Here is a 16,957-nt window from a genome sequence, read left to right on the forward strand (position 1 = left end):
GAATAGCTACCAACAGATGGGATGTCATCCTCGGGTCTTCCATCGATGTTTTCCATCCGTGGGGAGAGAGAGATCTCAAAAGTCTCTTCAAAAAGTAATCATTTTATAGTCCTTCTCCAAGGCAAGTGGCCTCTGGCCAAAAGGTGGGGAGATTTATGGACTATTGTGTGTGGGGCCTGTTGCTCTGGGAAGCAGGTGCAGATAGTATGGCTCTTCCAGCCCTGTACCTGCTCGAACGCAGCGTACTGTGACAGTCCAGCACACACCTGTACACAGTCCTTTGGCAAGCATCCACCTCGGCCAGGCCCGGCAACTCCTGTCCTAAGCGAGTGGTGCGGTCTCAGGGTCGCCAGTAATTTCGATGGTCATGAGGCAAATCAGGGAATCTTTGGACCGACACTTACGCACCCTCTTCCTTCAAAGCCAACTCAGAGCTAAAGAGAATCAGCCCTGTCACACAGCACAAGGAAGCATCTGTGGCACAGGAAGATGTCCATGACACAGGTAGTCTCACAACCTGAGCACCTGGAGAGTGGTTCATTACCTTTCCTGGCCATCACCTTTCTCCAGTAGGCTTAATCTTTGACCCTTCTCTCAGCGTCATGAGCATCAAACCAGGGTGAGGGCTCTGGAGGTGCTGGCACGTGGCTGCCCAGAGCCCCTTGAGCAAACTGAAGTTCCTGTGACACGGGAATCATGATGCCAGGGCTTTGCAGTCTGCTGTATTGTAATGGGACTCTCTGATAGAGGGGGTTTGCAGAGGAGGCAGCACCTTGCACTAGGGTTAACATGCTGCTGCGTCTAACAGACACAGCAAATTTCCCTGTAAAGTAGAGAAACTCATTCTTTACCAATGTCAATGCATATCAAATTTATAAAAGATTAGATCCAAATCCTGTTTCTCTCACTTTTGTCAACACTGGTGGGTTTTCCCCCTCCTTTTTAGTGTCTGTGGTTCAATAGGGCTCCTACCCCATCTCCTGCTGGCCGCTGGCCACTGGTGTCTTACCAGACACAGCACTGGGGGGATGGGATTCTATTCCCTCTGTCAGCATTTATTTTCCCCGTGGCACCAGACAAGTACACCACAGAGGAGGACTCCGTGCTGGTGCTCTACATCCTGCTCCTGTAGGGATGCTGCATTGACTTACAATTCTTGGGTGTGTTTGCAAAGGTGGTAGAAAGAGTGAATGCCATAGTTGCGATTTTCCTTGTCCCCGTTCACTAATCACATTGGCTCTGAAGTTTTTAGAAGTTGTGCTGGGTTTGGCTGGGTTAGAATCAATTTTCTTCACAGTAGCTGTTATGGGGATAGGTTTCAGATTTTTACTGAAAATATGGAGACCAAAATATGGTGCTGACAAGATGAAAATATTTTTCTTATTGCTGAGTGGTGCTTATACAGACCCACGGTCTTTTCTGCTTCTCACTCCACCACATCAGGAAGGGGGATAGGTGTGCATAAGGAATTGGGGGAATAGACAGCCAGGACAGCTGACCCCAACTGATCCAAGACATATTCTGAACCATCCCACATCATGCTCAGTATATAAAGCGGGAGGAAGAAGGAGGAAGGGTGTGGCGTTTGTCGCAGTCCCTCGTCCGGAGGGGAGGGTCGGGGTCCCCCCCGCCGAAGGAGCGGGATCCCGGCGACCCGCGGGCCCGGGGCAGGGCGGGTGCCGCGTGCAACTCAAATTGCCGTGCTAGCTCTCAGCCAATAGCCAGAGTGTTTGCTCGCCGCCAGCCAATGGGAGCGCGGCACTTCCCGCCGCCAGCCAATAGGCGCGGGGGGCGGACCTTAGAGTAACGCTCAGAGCGGCGGCGATGGCCCCGGAGCGCGGTGATCGCTCCCTTTCCGCCGGTACCGAGGGTCTTCCCCGGGTTTTCTTGCAGAGCCTGCGGACTCTTTTCGATATCCTGGATGACCGGCGGCGAGGTTATGTGCACCTACGGGAGATCGAATCGCGGTGGCGGGGAGCGGAAGCCCAGGAGCTGCCCGCCGGGGTGATGGAGGGATTGCGGCAGGCGGCGCCGGCCAGCGGCTACCTCACCTTCGAGAGGTTCGTCCTGGGGCTGCGGGCGGCCCTCCCTGGGGCTGAGCCCCCAGTGGAGGGTGGCAGCGGCGGACGGCGGAGCGTGGAGAAGCCACCAAGCCCTCGCTGTTCCGAGGAGCGGCGGGGAAAGAGCGCCGGGCAGCGGGAACCGGGGCACGGCCAGCCCCGAGGCCGCGGTGAGTGGCGGGACTGGGCTGGAGGTTTCGGGCTCGCGGGGGTGATGGCAGCGCCGGGGCCGGGGCCTGGCGCTCGGAGGTCCGGATGGGATCTCGCGGCTCACTCCGTTCCCCTGTGCCCTCCTCTGTGCTCAGAGCCAGCAGTTCCCGCAGGGCTAGTGTAAGACTCTTCCGAAGTTACTGTTAGTCCTGATTTGGCTTCGCTGAACTCCGATCCCGGTGAGAATATCCCAGCGCCGCCGCCCGCCCAGGGCTGTGTTCCCCTCGCGATGCGCTGGGCTATTTATAGCGCTGACAGGGGGAATTAAGGGCTTTGCCGTAATGTGTCCGTGGTTGTCTCCTGGCGTAGAGTCTGTCCTGACCTTCCCCGGCGGGTGGGTGGCACAGCTGGGCGTCTCGAAGAATGGCTGTGGACCCCCAAAACCGAGCAGCTTCTCTGGGGTGAAGCTGCGGTCACGGAGCGGCCGTGTGCTCCGTGGGCACTGCGCTGGGCTGGTCCTCAGGAGTTACTCCTTCACGATGTCATGCATGGTTTGGACAAATAAAAAATGCAAAACCTGATCTGCCTTTTTGGTTTGGGTCATTCCACAGTACTATTCCAAATGAAGAATAATTAATCAGCAAATAAATGGGAGAGCAGCACCAGAGAGATGCACTCTGCTGTTCCAGGCTCTGTCCACAGAGCTCACCTGCACATCATCGTGGACTCTCCCCTTTCCTCGGGATCTGTGCTCCCTGTGCTGGCTCTGCCAGTGCCCTCTAGGCAATGACCTTGGCACGGGGAAGACTGTTTCACTGGCATTTTGATTTGTTGCTAGTCAGTAGAAAACGTTATAAGGAAACCAGGCTTCTGGGCTTGTCTGGGTAGGTAATAATTCTTTATCTTGGTTTGTGAAGTGCTTTGAGATCAGAGAAGACAAAGTCTGTGTGTGGGGCTTGTACTTGTTATTGCACCACCTGATTGCAATGACTTCCTCCACCTTGGGAATGTCAGGCTGGTTTGTCTTCCCAACCACTCCCTTCCAGTCCTTTCTGCTGGGTGGAGAAGAAACTTCAAACTGTGAGGTTCTCTGCTTCCTGTTTTGCCTCCAGACTAATCACTGGAGCTTCATCTAAGGGAATATTATTGAACAGACTAAGTTTTCTATCATTAAGAATGGAAATCTGGGAAAACCTGAAAAAAATCGTGCTCGGTGAATAGAAAGCAGATTGAAAGCTCTGCCCTGGGAAGGAGCAAGCAGATGACTGCAGCAGCTTTTGGCTTGCTGAGGATCTTTCCATAACAGTGTGATGTTCCATAACTGTCCAGAGCCTGTGGATGGGGTTAGTGCCTCAGCCCTTGCTGCCTCCATCCTGCACTGCAGGGCTGTATTTTGGCAAGAGGCCTGAGTTTCAGGTTCATTAAGCAGCTTAGAAAATGGTACAACTCAGTTACTCCATCTCTTAGCTCTGCACAACTGCCCAGTGCACCCCTCCACAGATGGTTTCCCAGGGAGCAGTTGAACAGGTGGATTTCTCAGTTGGCTGCAAGGGAGTTGGGCACTGTCATGGCAGGATATGGCTCCATTCCTGCTGTGGAGATGTGTGGTGGGTGCTGGGAGCTGCAGGGAGACCTGTCTCCACTAAGATTATATCATTTGGGTGCAAGGCTGTTCTGAGCCTCCACCTGCATGTGGCGGCTTCTGTAAGACCCCAATCAAGTGCATTGAGATGATGTATCAGTGCTTATAAGCTGCAGTGAGTTGGAGGAAATGCTCCCTGCCTGTGTTTTGGGGGAAAAAGAGTGCTCACAGGGTGCCTCCCCAGCTCTGCTTTATGGTCTGAGGAACATCTACACATGGCGGAGATGATTTGGATGTGACTCATGGCAAAATGGCAGAGGTTGGGGGCATGTAGTAGTTCTCCTGGCATGTCCAGTGGTGCAGTGAGCCAGTGGGACAATTCTGTCCCCGCTCCCACACTAACCTCTCCTAGGGCAGAAGTGCTTCTGAAGTCCCTGCTTAAGACAGTTTTCAGCTTCTGCTCTGCCCAGCAGTGCTGGTGCAGCCTGTGAGCTGCTGCTTGGCACTCCATGGTCCTTGGGGAGCCAACAATGCCCACTGGACACTAGGATGATGAGGCAGATATTGGAAAAGTCACAGGGCAGGGAATTCACCATAATGGATGTTCCTATCTCAGGTGCCTGGTGTCTTGTCACAGTAGTGTCTGAGTGCCTTGCTCTTGCGGGTCTTTACCCCCATAGTGCCACTGGGAGCTGGGACCTAGAGAAGTCAAGGCACAGAGCAGAAAGAGCCCAGGAAGTGTGTCATGGCCCTGGGCACTGTCTCCTCCCCAGCAAAGCAGTGCTTTCCCTTGCTCCAGGGGTGGCTTGGCTCTAGCAGGTGGAGAGTTGTTGTTACTAGCAGGAGGGAGGGGATGTTTTGTAGGGGCTTGTCTTGGCCATTGCCATGAATACTTGTGGAGAGGTGTAAAACAACCATGAGGTGTCTGCTTGTCCTGGGCAAAGAGAGTTCCAGAGGGAGGAAGGAGCCTGTCCATTATCTCATGACAGGATCTCTTCTACCTCTGATGATCTGATCCTGTTCTTTCCCTAAGAAGAACTATCCCAGCATATAAGTAGGGCTCCTGTTTTGGCCACTGCCTTGTCAGGTCAGGTGTGCAGAGCTTGGTTAGTTGACCAGGAGCTCCTGTTTATCAGAGGTGCAGCTCAGCTCAACCCAGCACTTCTAGGTAACTGCAGCAAAAAGTTTTTTTAACATATATTTATCCTGCAGTTCCTACCAGAAGTGCTCCTGGCTTTGTCTTGGGATTCTGACTGTTGAGAGTATCCTTGGTTTTGAGGTTGTTCCTCATCTTTTTGAGCAGGATATACTGCAGATTTGCTAGGACAACATGTGTGGTCACACCAGTCTTGCTGGGTTCCTCCCAGATCGATGTGGGTGTATGAAACCAAAGTGAACTGAAAAAGCATATGGATGGATGATATCAAAGACTTTGTGTTTGCAAATGCTTTGTATTCACTGATGTGCTAGAGACCTGTCTGTGCCAGAGTACTGCTGGGAGGTGGAGTGAGATACTGTGATGGACCAGAAAAAGGATTTTTCCCATGGCGTGGTAGCTTCTTTTCCCAGTGACACAAAGTGGCAAACTGTGGTGTCATGTCGACTGTTGCCCTCTGAGCCTGTCTCCTATCTCTGAACTAGTGTGACTGTGGCAGCACCAGCAGCCCTGGTACAGGACTCCTAAACCTCATACCTTCAAGATGAAGGGCGGCTCCTGTGTCCGTGGCTGCCCTCTCCTTCCTCTGTCATGTCCATGTGTTCAGCTGAGGAAACTTGTGGAGCAGAGAGAAGAAATATGCCAGCCCATGTGGTGCCACACACCCTGTCCTGGCACTCACAGCCCTTCACATGCCTGCAGCAGGGAATGTGCCAGACCTGTGCCAGGCAGCTCTGGTAGAAGGATGTGCAGGGGGTGGGTGTGCCTGGCAGATGTGTGGGAGCTGACCTGGTAAGAGGGTGTTTTCCCCAGCTGCCTTCCGTCACTTGCCAGCTCCTTGCTGCTCTTCTTGAAAAGCCAGGTTGGGAAAGGAACTCTTGAGGAAACCTGTGTGCAGGGAGCAGGGGAGGCGTGGGGCTGATGGGGTGGCATGAGACAGGGTGTGCTGGGCGCTTGGCTTGGCTGGGGACTGAGGCAGGAAGGGAGGAGCAGTCTGAGCTGCTGCCCTGACTTGCCTGGGGATGTGCTGGCTGCACCCCTGGCTGCTCTGATGCTGTGGTTTAGGATGATGGGGTGTTGGAGTGCTGCTCTGCCGGCTCAGCTAGCAGCGTATCAGAGTTGGCTCCTCTGTGACTGCAGGGCTGGGTTTCTGGTGAGGGTGGGCAGTGTGGGGCTTGTGCAGACTTCAGTGCAGGTGCCCAAGGAATTCCTGCCCTGGGTTACAGGCAGGAGGTGCCTGATCCAACCTGGAACCTGCCAGTATGAATTTAATCTTCAGAAATAGTTTATGCATGGATTTGCATCAGCACTATGTGTTTGTTGTATATTAGTCTTTTGCAGGATAGGATGTTGGGGTTTTAATAAAATTTTGGAAAATCTACAGCCTGATTTACTTTATGGTTATATTATAGACATAGTGTCTGGGCTGGATATCCTCATGCCCAAGTCCATCACCAGGCAGGAGCTGCCTTCAGGAGAAGTTGGTTTCCTGGCAGAGCTGGTGCCACCTGAGTGGAAGCCAGGTGTCCCATGAGGACACATAAGGGCAGGCAATATCACTAATGGTTTATTTGCCCTTGCTGGGACTGGACCAGCTTTGTGTGGAAGCTACTTGCTCTTTACAGAAGATGACATTGAGGTCTGTTGCCAGCCTGGCACAGCTGAGTCAGTCATTCCTGACACCTGTGCTGCCTGGACAAAAACAGGAGCAGCTACTCAGGCTGGTGGTTTGCTCAGTCTCTCCCTGTTCACAAGACCACCCTGCAGATCATCTCTCAGAAATGGCCCTAGGAAGAATTTTGTTGAAAGTAGCTTGTGGCCTCATGCCTTCCTCTGTTCCAGGTGGTGATGCAAAGTCTGCTGGGCAGTCCCAGGGAGACAGTGGCCACCCAGGGACTGGGGACATTCGGAGGCATCAGAGGGGCCGTGCAGAACACCGAAGACACACCATCACCAATGGCGTGGACTTCAGCATGGTAAGGGAGTGTTGTGGGTGCCCATGAAGGGGAAGGTGGATTGCAGGGGTCCCTCACTGCTGACACTATCTCTGGGCTTTGGCTTCCTCTCTGCCTACCCTGCACATGTGAGCTGTGGGACATCAGGCAAAATCCTGATATTTTGGATATGAAGGTCTGTTGATGTATGTGGATGTTCTGCCATTATTTCCAAGGTGCTTTCTGTCCTGAATTGTGCCAGACAGGGAGGAGGTGGATGCCTTCCCCATGGGCAAGGTCTTGGGAAGAGGAAGACAAAGGTGGAGGTGTGGGAACAGATGGATCTCTGGGCCTTAAGAGCACCCCAAAGAGGGTCAGGTATGCTTTGTGCTGCCAAGCAGTGGGGTCAGTCTATGTCCCCTCCCAGATGTTCCATGTAGATCAGGGCTCAAACATGCAGGTCCTCTTGGCTTCTGACAGACTTTTTGCTAATAAAGCAGAGAAATCCACGTAGAATTTATCCAAGCAGCCCAGGATGAAGGGGTCTGTTCCCCTCTCTCCACTGCTGAGTGAAGAGGCTTGGATCAAATTGCCTGGGTGAAGTGATCTCATTGCTCCCAGGTGGAATGGAGTAGCTTCCTCCCTGGGCATGTTGCCCCCAGGCTCAAGCTAAACTGTCCTGGGCAGAGAGTCAGGACAAAGCCTGCAAGATGAGTACTTCATGGCATTGTCACCACTGCACTTTTACTCCTCGCACTCTGGTGTCACCCTGCTCCTGCAGCCCAGCAGGCCTGACCAGCGGTGCCGAGCCTGTCACTGGCCTTGGAGGACACAACATGCCCTGATGCCAGCCTGGGGAGGGGATGTTTGTGCAGGTGGTTTGCTGGGCTTGCAGCCATGAGAGGGGCCTCTGCTGGGAGGTGTGATAATATAAGGAGTGATAAATGTAGCTCTGTGTGTCTAGGGTTGAGGGCTCTGCTTCTTGGGGTTTTGCAGGTTTTTGCTGTTTGGAGAGAGGGAGGCCTCTGCTTCCCTGGCAGGGCTCTTCCCTGTGTGTACAACTCTGGGCTGGAGTACATCTCAAGGTCCCAAGCTCAAGGTGCTGTGTGAGGGGTGCATGTGGCCACCATGTCTGTCCCCAGCTCTGTCATAAGCACTCTTGTTTTGGGTTTGTGTTGTCCTGATCTGTATTCCCCCAAGTTGTCATGTGGGCAGTGGGAGGGATGTCCCCTCTTTCTCTATATGTCACCAAGTACTGCACTCTTTCTGTGCATCTGACCCCAGAGAAGCAGTGTCAGCCTTCTCTGACACCCTGAGCACAGCCTTCAGGCACTGGTGCCGTTTCCAAGCCTACAGAGACAGCTGGAACAGGTTTGAGTCCAGCAAGGACTGAATCTTTGTACTGTCACCTTTCTTACTCATGTCTGCCCTGATGCTGGGCTCCCAAGGGACAAGGAACTCTGTCATTAGACTAATTCGCCTAAAGCCCGTGGGGAATGGAAGCACTGGTGTCCATCCTGCATCCTGAAGTGCACCAGGACTGGTTCTTCCTGAGCAGGGAGCAGAGCTGTGGAGGCTGTGCTGCAGCCCCAGGATTCTTTGCACTGTCTCATCTGGTGCCCACTCACTCACTGGCCACAAGGGTGGCTGGGATGAGACCTTCCCTGAGAGGCAACACTGTCATTTGTAGGCAGCCCAGGGCACGGCTCTGTCCCCTCCTCTTTACCAGTCACCAAGCACCAGCCAAGTCCAGTGCTTTGTCTTTCTCCTGCCCCAAGTATTTTATCCTGGCAAGATGCTGCCTGTTCCCACTCTGGGCAGGGCTGGCAGTGTCCCTCTGCTCTGTGGAACGTTCCCTCTTCCTCCGGTCTCTGTGCTGGTCAGCAAGCCCTGGGGGAGGAGGGCAAAGGAGGCAGCAGTGGGCTGCATCCCCAGCTGAGTGGGGGTCCTTGCCACAGACAGCACCTTCTTCGTGCCCTTCAGCAACAGCACCAAGGCTCTGCACTTCTTACTCTGGGTATATCCCTTTGGGCCATTGGGGAAGGGTGCAGGAGGGGTTGTTGTGTTGCAAAAAGCATTTCCAGGAGCAACAGGAGCCCAGTGTAATGGGTGGCAGGTATGGGTTGTGGGGAGATGGAAATGCTAATGGCCTAAAGAAGGTCTTGGTATGGTACCACTTGTCCACAGGGTTCTGTACAGGGTCACTTCTGAGCTGCACCACTCCTGATGCTCTCCAAAGTATGAGATTCTGGTGCATCCAGCATTTTCTGGGTGACTAAAGTCTCTGGTGCCTGGAGAAGACTGTGGAACCCAGGCTGTGCTGTGGTTGGAGGCCCAGCTGTGTTGTGGCAAAGAAGGTAGAGGCAGTGAGTCAGGAAGCTCCCCATGCTCTTGGGAGCTGGGGGAGCAGCCTGGTATGGAAAAGAGGAGAAGGGCCATGGGCTCACAGGTTTGCATCAGTTGCTCTGTTCCCTAGGAATGTCTCCTCATCCCTCTCCACCTCTCTGATTGCTGGTGGCAGCATGGTGCCAATGGGCAGCAGGAGCAGAAGGTGACAGTGGAATGATGACCATGTATCCCCTGTGGATGTGGGCCAAGTCCCCTGCTCTTCAGCAGCCTTGGGTCATGCTTGGACTACTCCGAGGGGTTGCTCTGAGGGCAGCAGCCCCAGGCACCCTCGCAGCAGCTCTCCAGGCACAGCAAGGCCCCCACTGCTTTCCAGGTGATGCTGATGCTGGAACCTGAGCAACTAGCAGAGATCCTCTACAAAGAGATGTGGTGTGCTATGCTCTGCTCAGCTTCATGTGCTTCCAGGGGTGCGGGAAACAGGGCTGTAGTTTTTCCCTTACTTCCAGCCTGCACAGTGAGCTAGACTCTTCAGTGCTCATCAAAATCCAAGTGTGTCTGTTCTGGGGCTGACATTCACACCCCAAAGGGAACTGGGGGCAGCTGCAGCTGCTCCTGCTGCCTCCCTGAGTAAATAGGTGAAGAAACCTGCACCTGCAATGATGAGCAGGAGAGTAAAGGTGACCCAAGTGTCCTTCACACAGTTTGATTGTTCTCCCAAACTGGAGAACTTTGCTTCCAGAAATCTCCTTCCAAAGCAGCATCAAGCAGCAGTCATTATCCTGCTCCTCTACAGCTTTTCTTGGGGTAAGGGGCTGAGACCCTTGCCTGTATCCACATCCCCCTGCACCTCATGAAGAAACCAACTCCTGGGACTTGACAAAACCTTGGTGGGGGGTGGGTGATGTCCCTGTGCTCTGTCTTGCAGCTGAAGTACGTGAAGGAACTGGAACAGGAGAAGGATTTCCTGTTGCAGGGTCTGGAGCTTATAGACCGGGCTCGAGAGTGGTACCACCAGCACATCCAGCTCATGCAGGAGCACCAGCGGCTCCTGGGGAAAAAGAGAACCAGTGCTGTGAGTCTGGAGCTTCTTCTGGCTGCATGTAGATTTGGAAAACAGGGCTGGGAGGTGGCTGGACCTGGAGCTGACCCCATGGTAACCTACAACCTTTTCTTCCTCCCCGTCTTGCAGAATTTCCCTGAAGGTGGCCAGAGCCACCTGGGGCACCTGGTCCCCAAGCTGCAGGAGGTGAACCGCTGCCTAGGTGACCTTCTTTCCACTGCTGGCAAGGTGAGAACAGTACATCAGCAGCTTGAGGTTGTTTGTGTGATCGTAGGACTCATCCTGTCCCCACCATGTTGGTGGCTGGGCTGACACTGGAGCTTACAGTTTCCCCCAGCTCTGGAAAGGTGATGGGGGACAGCCAAGAGGACAGCACAGCTGGTCCTGAGGTGGGCTGGAGGATCTTAAGGTATTTGGTGTCCTAAAGAAGATCCCCAAAAAAGGTACAGCCATTGTCAAGGGAATAAGAAGCCCCACCTCCTGAGGTGCTGAGTCAACCACTTCAGAGCTGACTGTCCTGCTGGGCAGGAGCCAGGCACGCTGGCAGGAATGCTTCCCCATTCTGCCTGGTGGGCTGGAGACCCTGTGATGGCCTGTGCTGGGATTTTAATCTTCTGCTGGGGTTCTCTCAGTTCTTTGTCTGCCGTAGAAACATTTTGCCTTGAAGAAGGGCTGGAAAGAGCCACGGGGTAGGAGATTCAGTGTCACATGCCTTCATCTTCCCTTCAGACAGCAAATCCCTCCTCAGCGCTTAGCAGGCTGGTCCCTGTGATGTCCCCAGGCTCCACAGGCTCCCAGCAAGCCATCAACATGCTAAAGGAGCAGAATCGGCTTCTCACCAAGGTGAGCAGAGGTAGGGGTGGAGGAGATGTCCTTGGGGGTGTTGGGAAAGGAAGGGAGAAGGAACTCTCTCATTAGATGGGATGTAATGACAGGCAGTGGGAAGTGTTCCTTCAGCTTGGCCAGACTTGGTCATCCCAGAAAAGGGCGTGTGGGCTGCATGTAGAGACCCTCTGGCACACAGCTGTGCCCAGCTGTCTCCAGCTGTTTGCTCGGTGAGTCAGTAGCAGGGATGGGGCATTCCTGACAGAGGGAAAAGACTGACAAATGGAGGTCACAAGAGAGTGCAGAGGCTGCAGCTGGGGGCAGTCAGGGAAGATGGTCTGCCAGGGCCAGGCTCACTGCTGGGGTTTCTGTCCCAGCATGTGGTCACAAAGATGCGCTTGGTCACAAAGCCTGCTCCAGAGCCAGACTGGGACAGCTGGGGGTGTTCATCTGGAGAGGAGAAGGCTCCAGGGAGACCTTAGAACCCCTTCCTTTAGTGCCTAAAGAGCCTCTATGAGAGCTGGAGAGGGACTTTGAACAAGAGCCTGGAGAGACGGGACAAGGGGGCATGGCTTCCCACTGCCAGGGGGCAGGGTGAGATGGAATACTGGAAAGAAATTGTTCCCTGAGAGGGTGGTGAGGCACTGGCATAGGGTGCCCAGAGAAGCTGCCCCATCCCTGGAAGTGTTTAAGGACAGGTTGGACAGGTCTTGGTACAACCAGCTCTAGTGGAAGGTGTTCCTGCCCGTGATTAGGGGCTGGGATGAGATGGGTTTTAATATTCTCCTACCCAAAGCCTGTGATTCTGTGGTTCTATAAATGTTACCTGCAACACACCAGTTGCCAGCATTTTCCTCCCCTATCTTGTGCAGGAGGTGACTGACAAGAGCGAGCGCATCACCCAGTTGGAGCAGGAGAAATCTGCCCTGATCAAGCAACTCTTTGAGGCTCGTGCCCACAACAGCCATGAGATGAGCCAACTGGACTCCACCTTCATCTAGAACATGCCTCCCCTGCCCCATTCCCAAATTTCCCCAAGGGTTTCAAGGACTTTTGCCCCAGACTCATCACACCAGCTGTTCCAGGTGTTCTGTCTCAAGGTCTGGGGCTCCTGGTGGCATCTCTGTGGGAGGAAGCCAAGACCCCTCTTGGGGAGCATCCCTGCCCTGCTGGTGGCTTATCAGCCATGCTGCTCTCAAGCTGCTTCTTTCCTGTTTCACAGGGCTGCAGGGATGCTGCTGTACCCTTGCTGACTTAGGCTGGATTTTGGTTGCTTTTGGGGAAAAGTGATGTATCTCTGGACAAGTCTGGCCCTTAGAGGATGCTGGCTCCTGCCTGTCCTGCCGTTGGAAGACAAGATTGGAAATCCAAGGAGGCATGCCTGGCCCCTCTCTGCTGCCCATGTTCTACCTGCCAGAGACACTGTCCTGGCCCTGTAGTGTCCAAACTGGTGGTCCTCATGGCAACCCCTCTGTCATGTTTGTGTTAGTGATACTACAGTTGCTGTTTACATGTCTGCAGGCTCCTGTAGGGGATGAGCCATAGACTCAGCCAAGATAGCCTACACCTCTGAGCTGCTGTTTTGGGCTGTTGACAAGTGGAGACAGACACCTGACATGTTACTTGGCTTGACCTGGCAAATACTGCCTGCCAAGATTAGATTTTCATGATGACTGTAAAAGGAGTAGTGATGTTCCATAGCCTGAGGATGCGCACATCAACCTGACCTCACAGAGGGGCTTTCGAACTTGGTTTTGTATTTAACTGAGTGTGGGACAGAGCAGAGGCTGACAGACTCTGCACTGTGCACATCTCCACATGGAGAAATGGCAGCTCTGCCTCACGTGGTTGTGGAGGCTACTGCCAGGGATGACATCCTGAGCTGCACTTCTCTGCAGGTCTCTTGAGGGGTGGTGGTGGTCAGAGATGGGTCCTATTAGGTGGTGCATCTCAGGACGCCTCCTGCTTCCCACCCAGCTCAGTGATGATGCTTGAGCTGAGTAATATTTGACTGTGTCTTGGTACTTGGTATCCATGGCTCTTCCACTGAAGATCCCCTGTAGCGCAGCCTGGCCCTCTGTACCCTCACAACCAGGACCTTTCTCTCTGGGGGGTTGTTTCATGCTCTGACTCTCCAGACATAATGCTGGGGTGCTATGCTGGGCAGAAGGTGCTGGCTCTGCCCTGAGCTGACACATGTAGGCCAATTCTGTTCTCACTTCTGTTCTTATCTGTCAGGACTCTGTGTCCCATCCAGCTGTTCTCTTTGAGATTGATCCTGAGCTAAAGCTCACTGCAAGGTATGAATCCCTGCTCTGCCCTTGTGCCTGCAGCTGGAGTGGGGATCAGCAGAGTGCCAGGGAGATGTTGGAGGAGGAGCAGCCGTGGCTAGTCGTGTCCCCTATCTGCAGGAGTTGGATGTTAGTTGTCCCCTGGGCATGAGTGCTTGCCATCCTTTTTGTGATGCCTCCTCTGGTGTCTGGTGCCTGTTTTGCCTGAGGTTTCATTAGAACTGACCCTTTTCATGAGGGTTACCTGTCTGTAGGGATAATAAAGTGGGGTGACCTATTTAATTTATCCTTCTGTCTCTCTCCCTAAATCAGCCCATCTACTGCTGCCAACCCTGAAGTCCCTGACTGTCCTCTCAGAATGCAGGGGGAGCTGAAGCTGCGATCCGGTGAGCAAACAAAGAGCCCGGGGGTCTCTGCGCCTGGACATGTTTCCATGTCCTTTCCCATCACTTCTGGGTTTCCCAGGGACTAGGGATCCCCTGTCCCCTGCTGTGGAGCAGTGTATTAAAGCTACCTCCACCCCTTTCACGTGCTGTAGCCTCATCTGTCTACTCCTCCAGAAACTGTGCTTGGGGCTCACTCTGCTCAGGCAGTGCTGGTGCAATTCACAACCTCTTACTTGCTTTTAAGTACCCTTTCTTAGAGCTACCCCACAGTGGTAGCAACAGTGGCTCATGCTCTGTAGCGACACCTTCTCCCAGGGTCGGCCACAGGGGCCCTCAGTGGCATGGCATGTGTGGCACGTGTCTCTCTGCCCTATGCTGAGATGGCAACTCACGTGAGGTGAACCTGAGGCTCTGCACTGACTCGGGCACTGTCCTTTCCCAGGCTGTGGGATGAACCCTGCACCCTGCAGAGACTGAGCCTTCCCTGCGAGGAGCAGAGCCAAGAGGGAGACCCCAGTCCGCTTACCAGCAGCTGGCAGAGGGATCTCTGCCATGGCCTCTTCTAGGTGCTGCTTAGAGCAGCCGCTAGCTCTAGCTGGGACAGGAAGAGCATTGCTAATTGCCCTTGGTTCTCATTTTGTGCCTTTTGCTTGGGTGGAGCTCATGAAGGCTTTCCAAAGGAAAAAAAGAGTCATAATTCCCACTCCAGGCTGCTCCATACAGAGCCAGGGCAGCTCTCTCTGCCCCAGCCAAGAGGGTTGTCTCAGCCCTGGCCAGCACCACTGGCCCCCCACCCTACTTTCTGTGAGACTGCTGCAGGTTGCAGGGTAGCTCTGGCAGTGCCACAGCCCACTGGGACCAGGTTTCCCCTGGGAGCTGCAGGACTCACCTCAAGTTGTCACTCTGGACTGGCCACACTGTTTCTAGGTTCCTGATGAGCCTGACCCTCCACTGTGGGTCTGGGCTGTGTCCACTTAGGCACCCTTAACTGTGGGGGCTGGCTCAGGAGCCATGAGACCTGTGTTTGGGGGCTGGGTCTGTAAGTGATGTATATGCTGGGACATGTGGTTGAACACCTTTCATTTTCTTCAGGCTTTTTTCCTGATGAAACTGGGTTTCCATAGATCTGTGGTGCTTTCAGGGCTCTGATAACTGCTGGAACCCACTGTGTGAAGCTGTGGTTACACTGGGAGCAGCTGGAGCAGGGCTCTGCTGTCCACAGCCAGGACAGCTCCTGGCAACCCACCTCACCTCCCAACAGCACTCCACACTAGAGATTGTAACAAGCAGGTGCAACACCATGGGGTCAACATGCCTGTCCCTGGGCATTTTTGGTGGGTACCATTGCATGGGGGGTCCCCACTGCTGGAGCCTGGAGCTACTGAGTAGGGTGAGCCCTCTCCTGAGCTCAGTCTGGAGGTGTACCTGGCCCCTGGCCTGCCCAGGAATGCAGGATCTCATTGCCTGTGTCTTCAACCATGCAGTTTGGGAAGGATCCAGTCACCCAGGTTTATCTATTCATAGTTTCTCTCTTTTCCTGCCCAGCTCCATGCCCTTTACATGCCCTCTGAGCCTGGGCTCTGTGCCCAGCTTCCGCTTTAGAGAAGGGCTGTTGTCCCAGCAGAGCACTTATCCCACATGCCAGCAGGAGCAGCTGCATCTTGGACCCCTGACCTGAACATTGTCTTTTTTGCCTTTTTTCCTTGCCATATGGTCAACACTGCTGAGCTACCACAGTCTCTGCTGCCCTGCCCCTGCAGCCCTCCTGCTCTGCACCTATTGTCCTGCTGTTAGTGCAACTCCCTGGGAAGTAAACTGGGATGTGATGACCTGAAGAAGACCCTGGGTCCTGGGGATGGTTCTCATTGGGATGGGGAGCTGGGCCGTGCAGGGGTGACTGGACTAAGGAAGTGCCTGGGCACCTGCACTTGTCAGCTCCTGTTTTACTTCTCTGTCCCAAATCCTAAGGAGGTTTTCCCAACCCAGCCATTTTTCACATTTTGTTTGGATGAGTGGACTGTTACATCACTGCCAACTCCCAGAAAGTTCTAGATCTCCTTAACCCTCGTAAAATCAAGGAATTAGGAAGAAAAAACCCCACAAAAGCAGCTTTTGTAAGGAATACTTTTAGGAGAGGGTGTTTATTTCTCTCCAGGGTCCTTAGCCTTCTTTGCTCCCTTTGCTCAGCTTCTCATGCAGCACTCACCTCCAGAGGGAGCCCAGAATCACAAAACCAAAGGGGCTACGAGAAAGCTAAGTATTGCAAAACTTAATTGGGTTGTTGGGGCTGCGAGGCTTGGAGCAGCTCATCCCACAGGAGCCAGCCCCCCCGGAATGACCTGATTGCTTTGCATCCTGCAGGACAGCTGTGCCAGGGGGATCTGAGGGGCAGAGCTCTCACTGTGACTGCACCATTCCTGTGACTGACCCTCCTGGGAGCAATGGGAGCTGGAGCCCATCTCCAACTCATGTGGCTTTTCCAGGGATTTCCACCATTTTAGTAGGGGCACGAGCTTCTTTTCTCCTCCTGCCTCTCAGGGGAATTGGCAGCTCTCCCTGCTCACAGGATGCTAGTGTGCTAGCCTCAGGATAGGATATGGGTCTGCAGAGCAGGATCCCTTCTTCAAGGTCCGCAACCCCCTGAGCCCCTCCTGCCCTGTTGCTGCTGGCTGGAGGCACCAGAGTAATGCCTTCAGGGCCAGGGAACTTTTGCCCATCCTTCCAGCTGCCAGATAAGCTGCAGGGCTGAGAAATGGCTTTCCTGTTGCTGGTGTGTGTGCCAGTGTCAGGCTGTGACAACCACCTTGGCTGACCACTGCCACAGTTCAACAGCTGTCAGGTACTCCAACGCTGTGAGCGTGCTAATGACTCCCTCCAATGACAGATGGATGGGGGAACACTGCCACAGACCCTGCTGCACCAGTATCCATGGTAGTGCTCTGGGAGATGCTCAGGGATTCTGGCACCGTTAGAGAGATCCTCTGCCTTGGGCACACATAAGGGCATGAGCACACCAGCACAACTGTGGCTGTGCTGGGCTGTCCTGTGGCAATGTACACAGTATCTGTGGTCATGCCATGTACATGCTCATCCTGTGTCTGAGCTCACATTGTGGGTTACACTGTCCATGGTTACACGTATCCATGCTCACACTGTGACCATGG

General features: G+C 53.9%; 1 protein-coding gene across 2 annotated transcripts; it reads left to right on the forward strand.

Annotated features, from left to right (window-relative positions):
• Positions 1-1,695: 1,695 nt before the first annotated feature.
• SAPCD2 (suppressor APC domain containing 2) lies at positions 1,696-13,935 on the forward strand. 2 transcript variants are annotated; one of them, XR_004419875.1, is made up of 7 exons: positions 1,696-2,230; positions 6,791-6,924; positions 10,157-10,303; positions 10,421-10,519; positions 11,021-11,134; positions 11,989-13,416; positions 13,720-13,935. XR_004419875.1 is itself a non-coding variant. In XM_033077773.1 (6 exons), exons 1-6 carry the CDS (start codon positions 1,825-1,827, stop codon positions 12,115-12,117), a joined length of 1,029 nt encoding a protein of 342 aa, XP_032933664.1. In that variant the 5' UTR covers positions 1,696-1,824; the 3' UTR covers positions 12,118-13,935. The 2 variants fall into 2 exon arrangements, 1 of the variants encoding a protein (XP_032933664.1); XM_033077773.1 differs by having other exon boundaries at positions 11,989-13,935.
• The last annotated feature ends 3,022 nt before the right edge of the window (positions 13,936-16,957 follow it).

Source organism: Catharus ustulatus, chromosome 21 (assembly GCF_009819885.2).
Source record: "Catharus ustulatus isolate bCatUst1 chromosome 21, bCatUst1.pri.v2, whole genome shotgun sequence".
In the NCBI taxonomy this organism is placed as follows: Eukaryota; Metazoa; Chordata; class Aves; order Passeriformes; family Turdidae; genus Catharus; species Catharus ustulatus.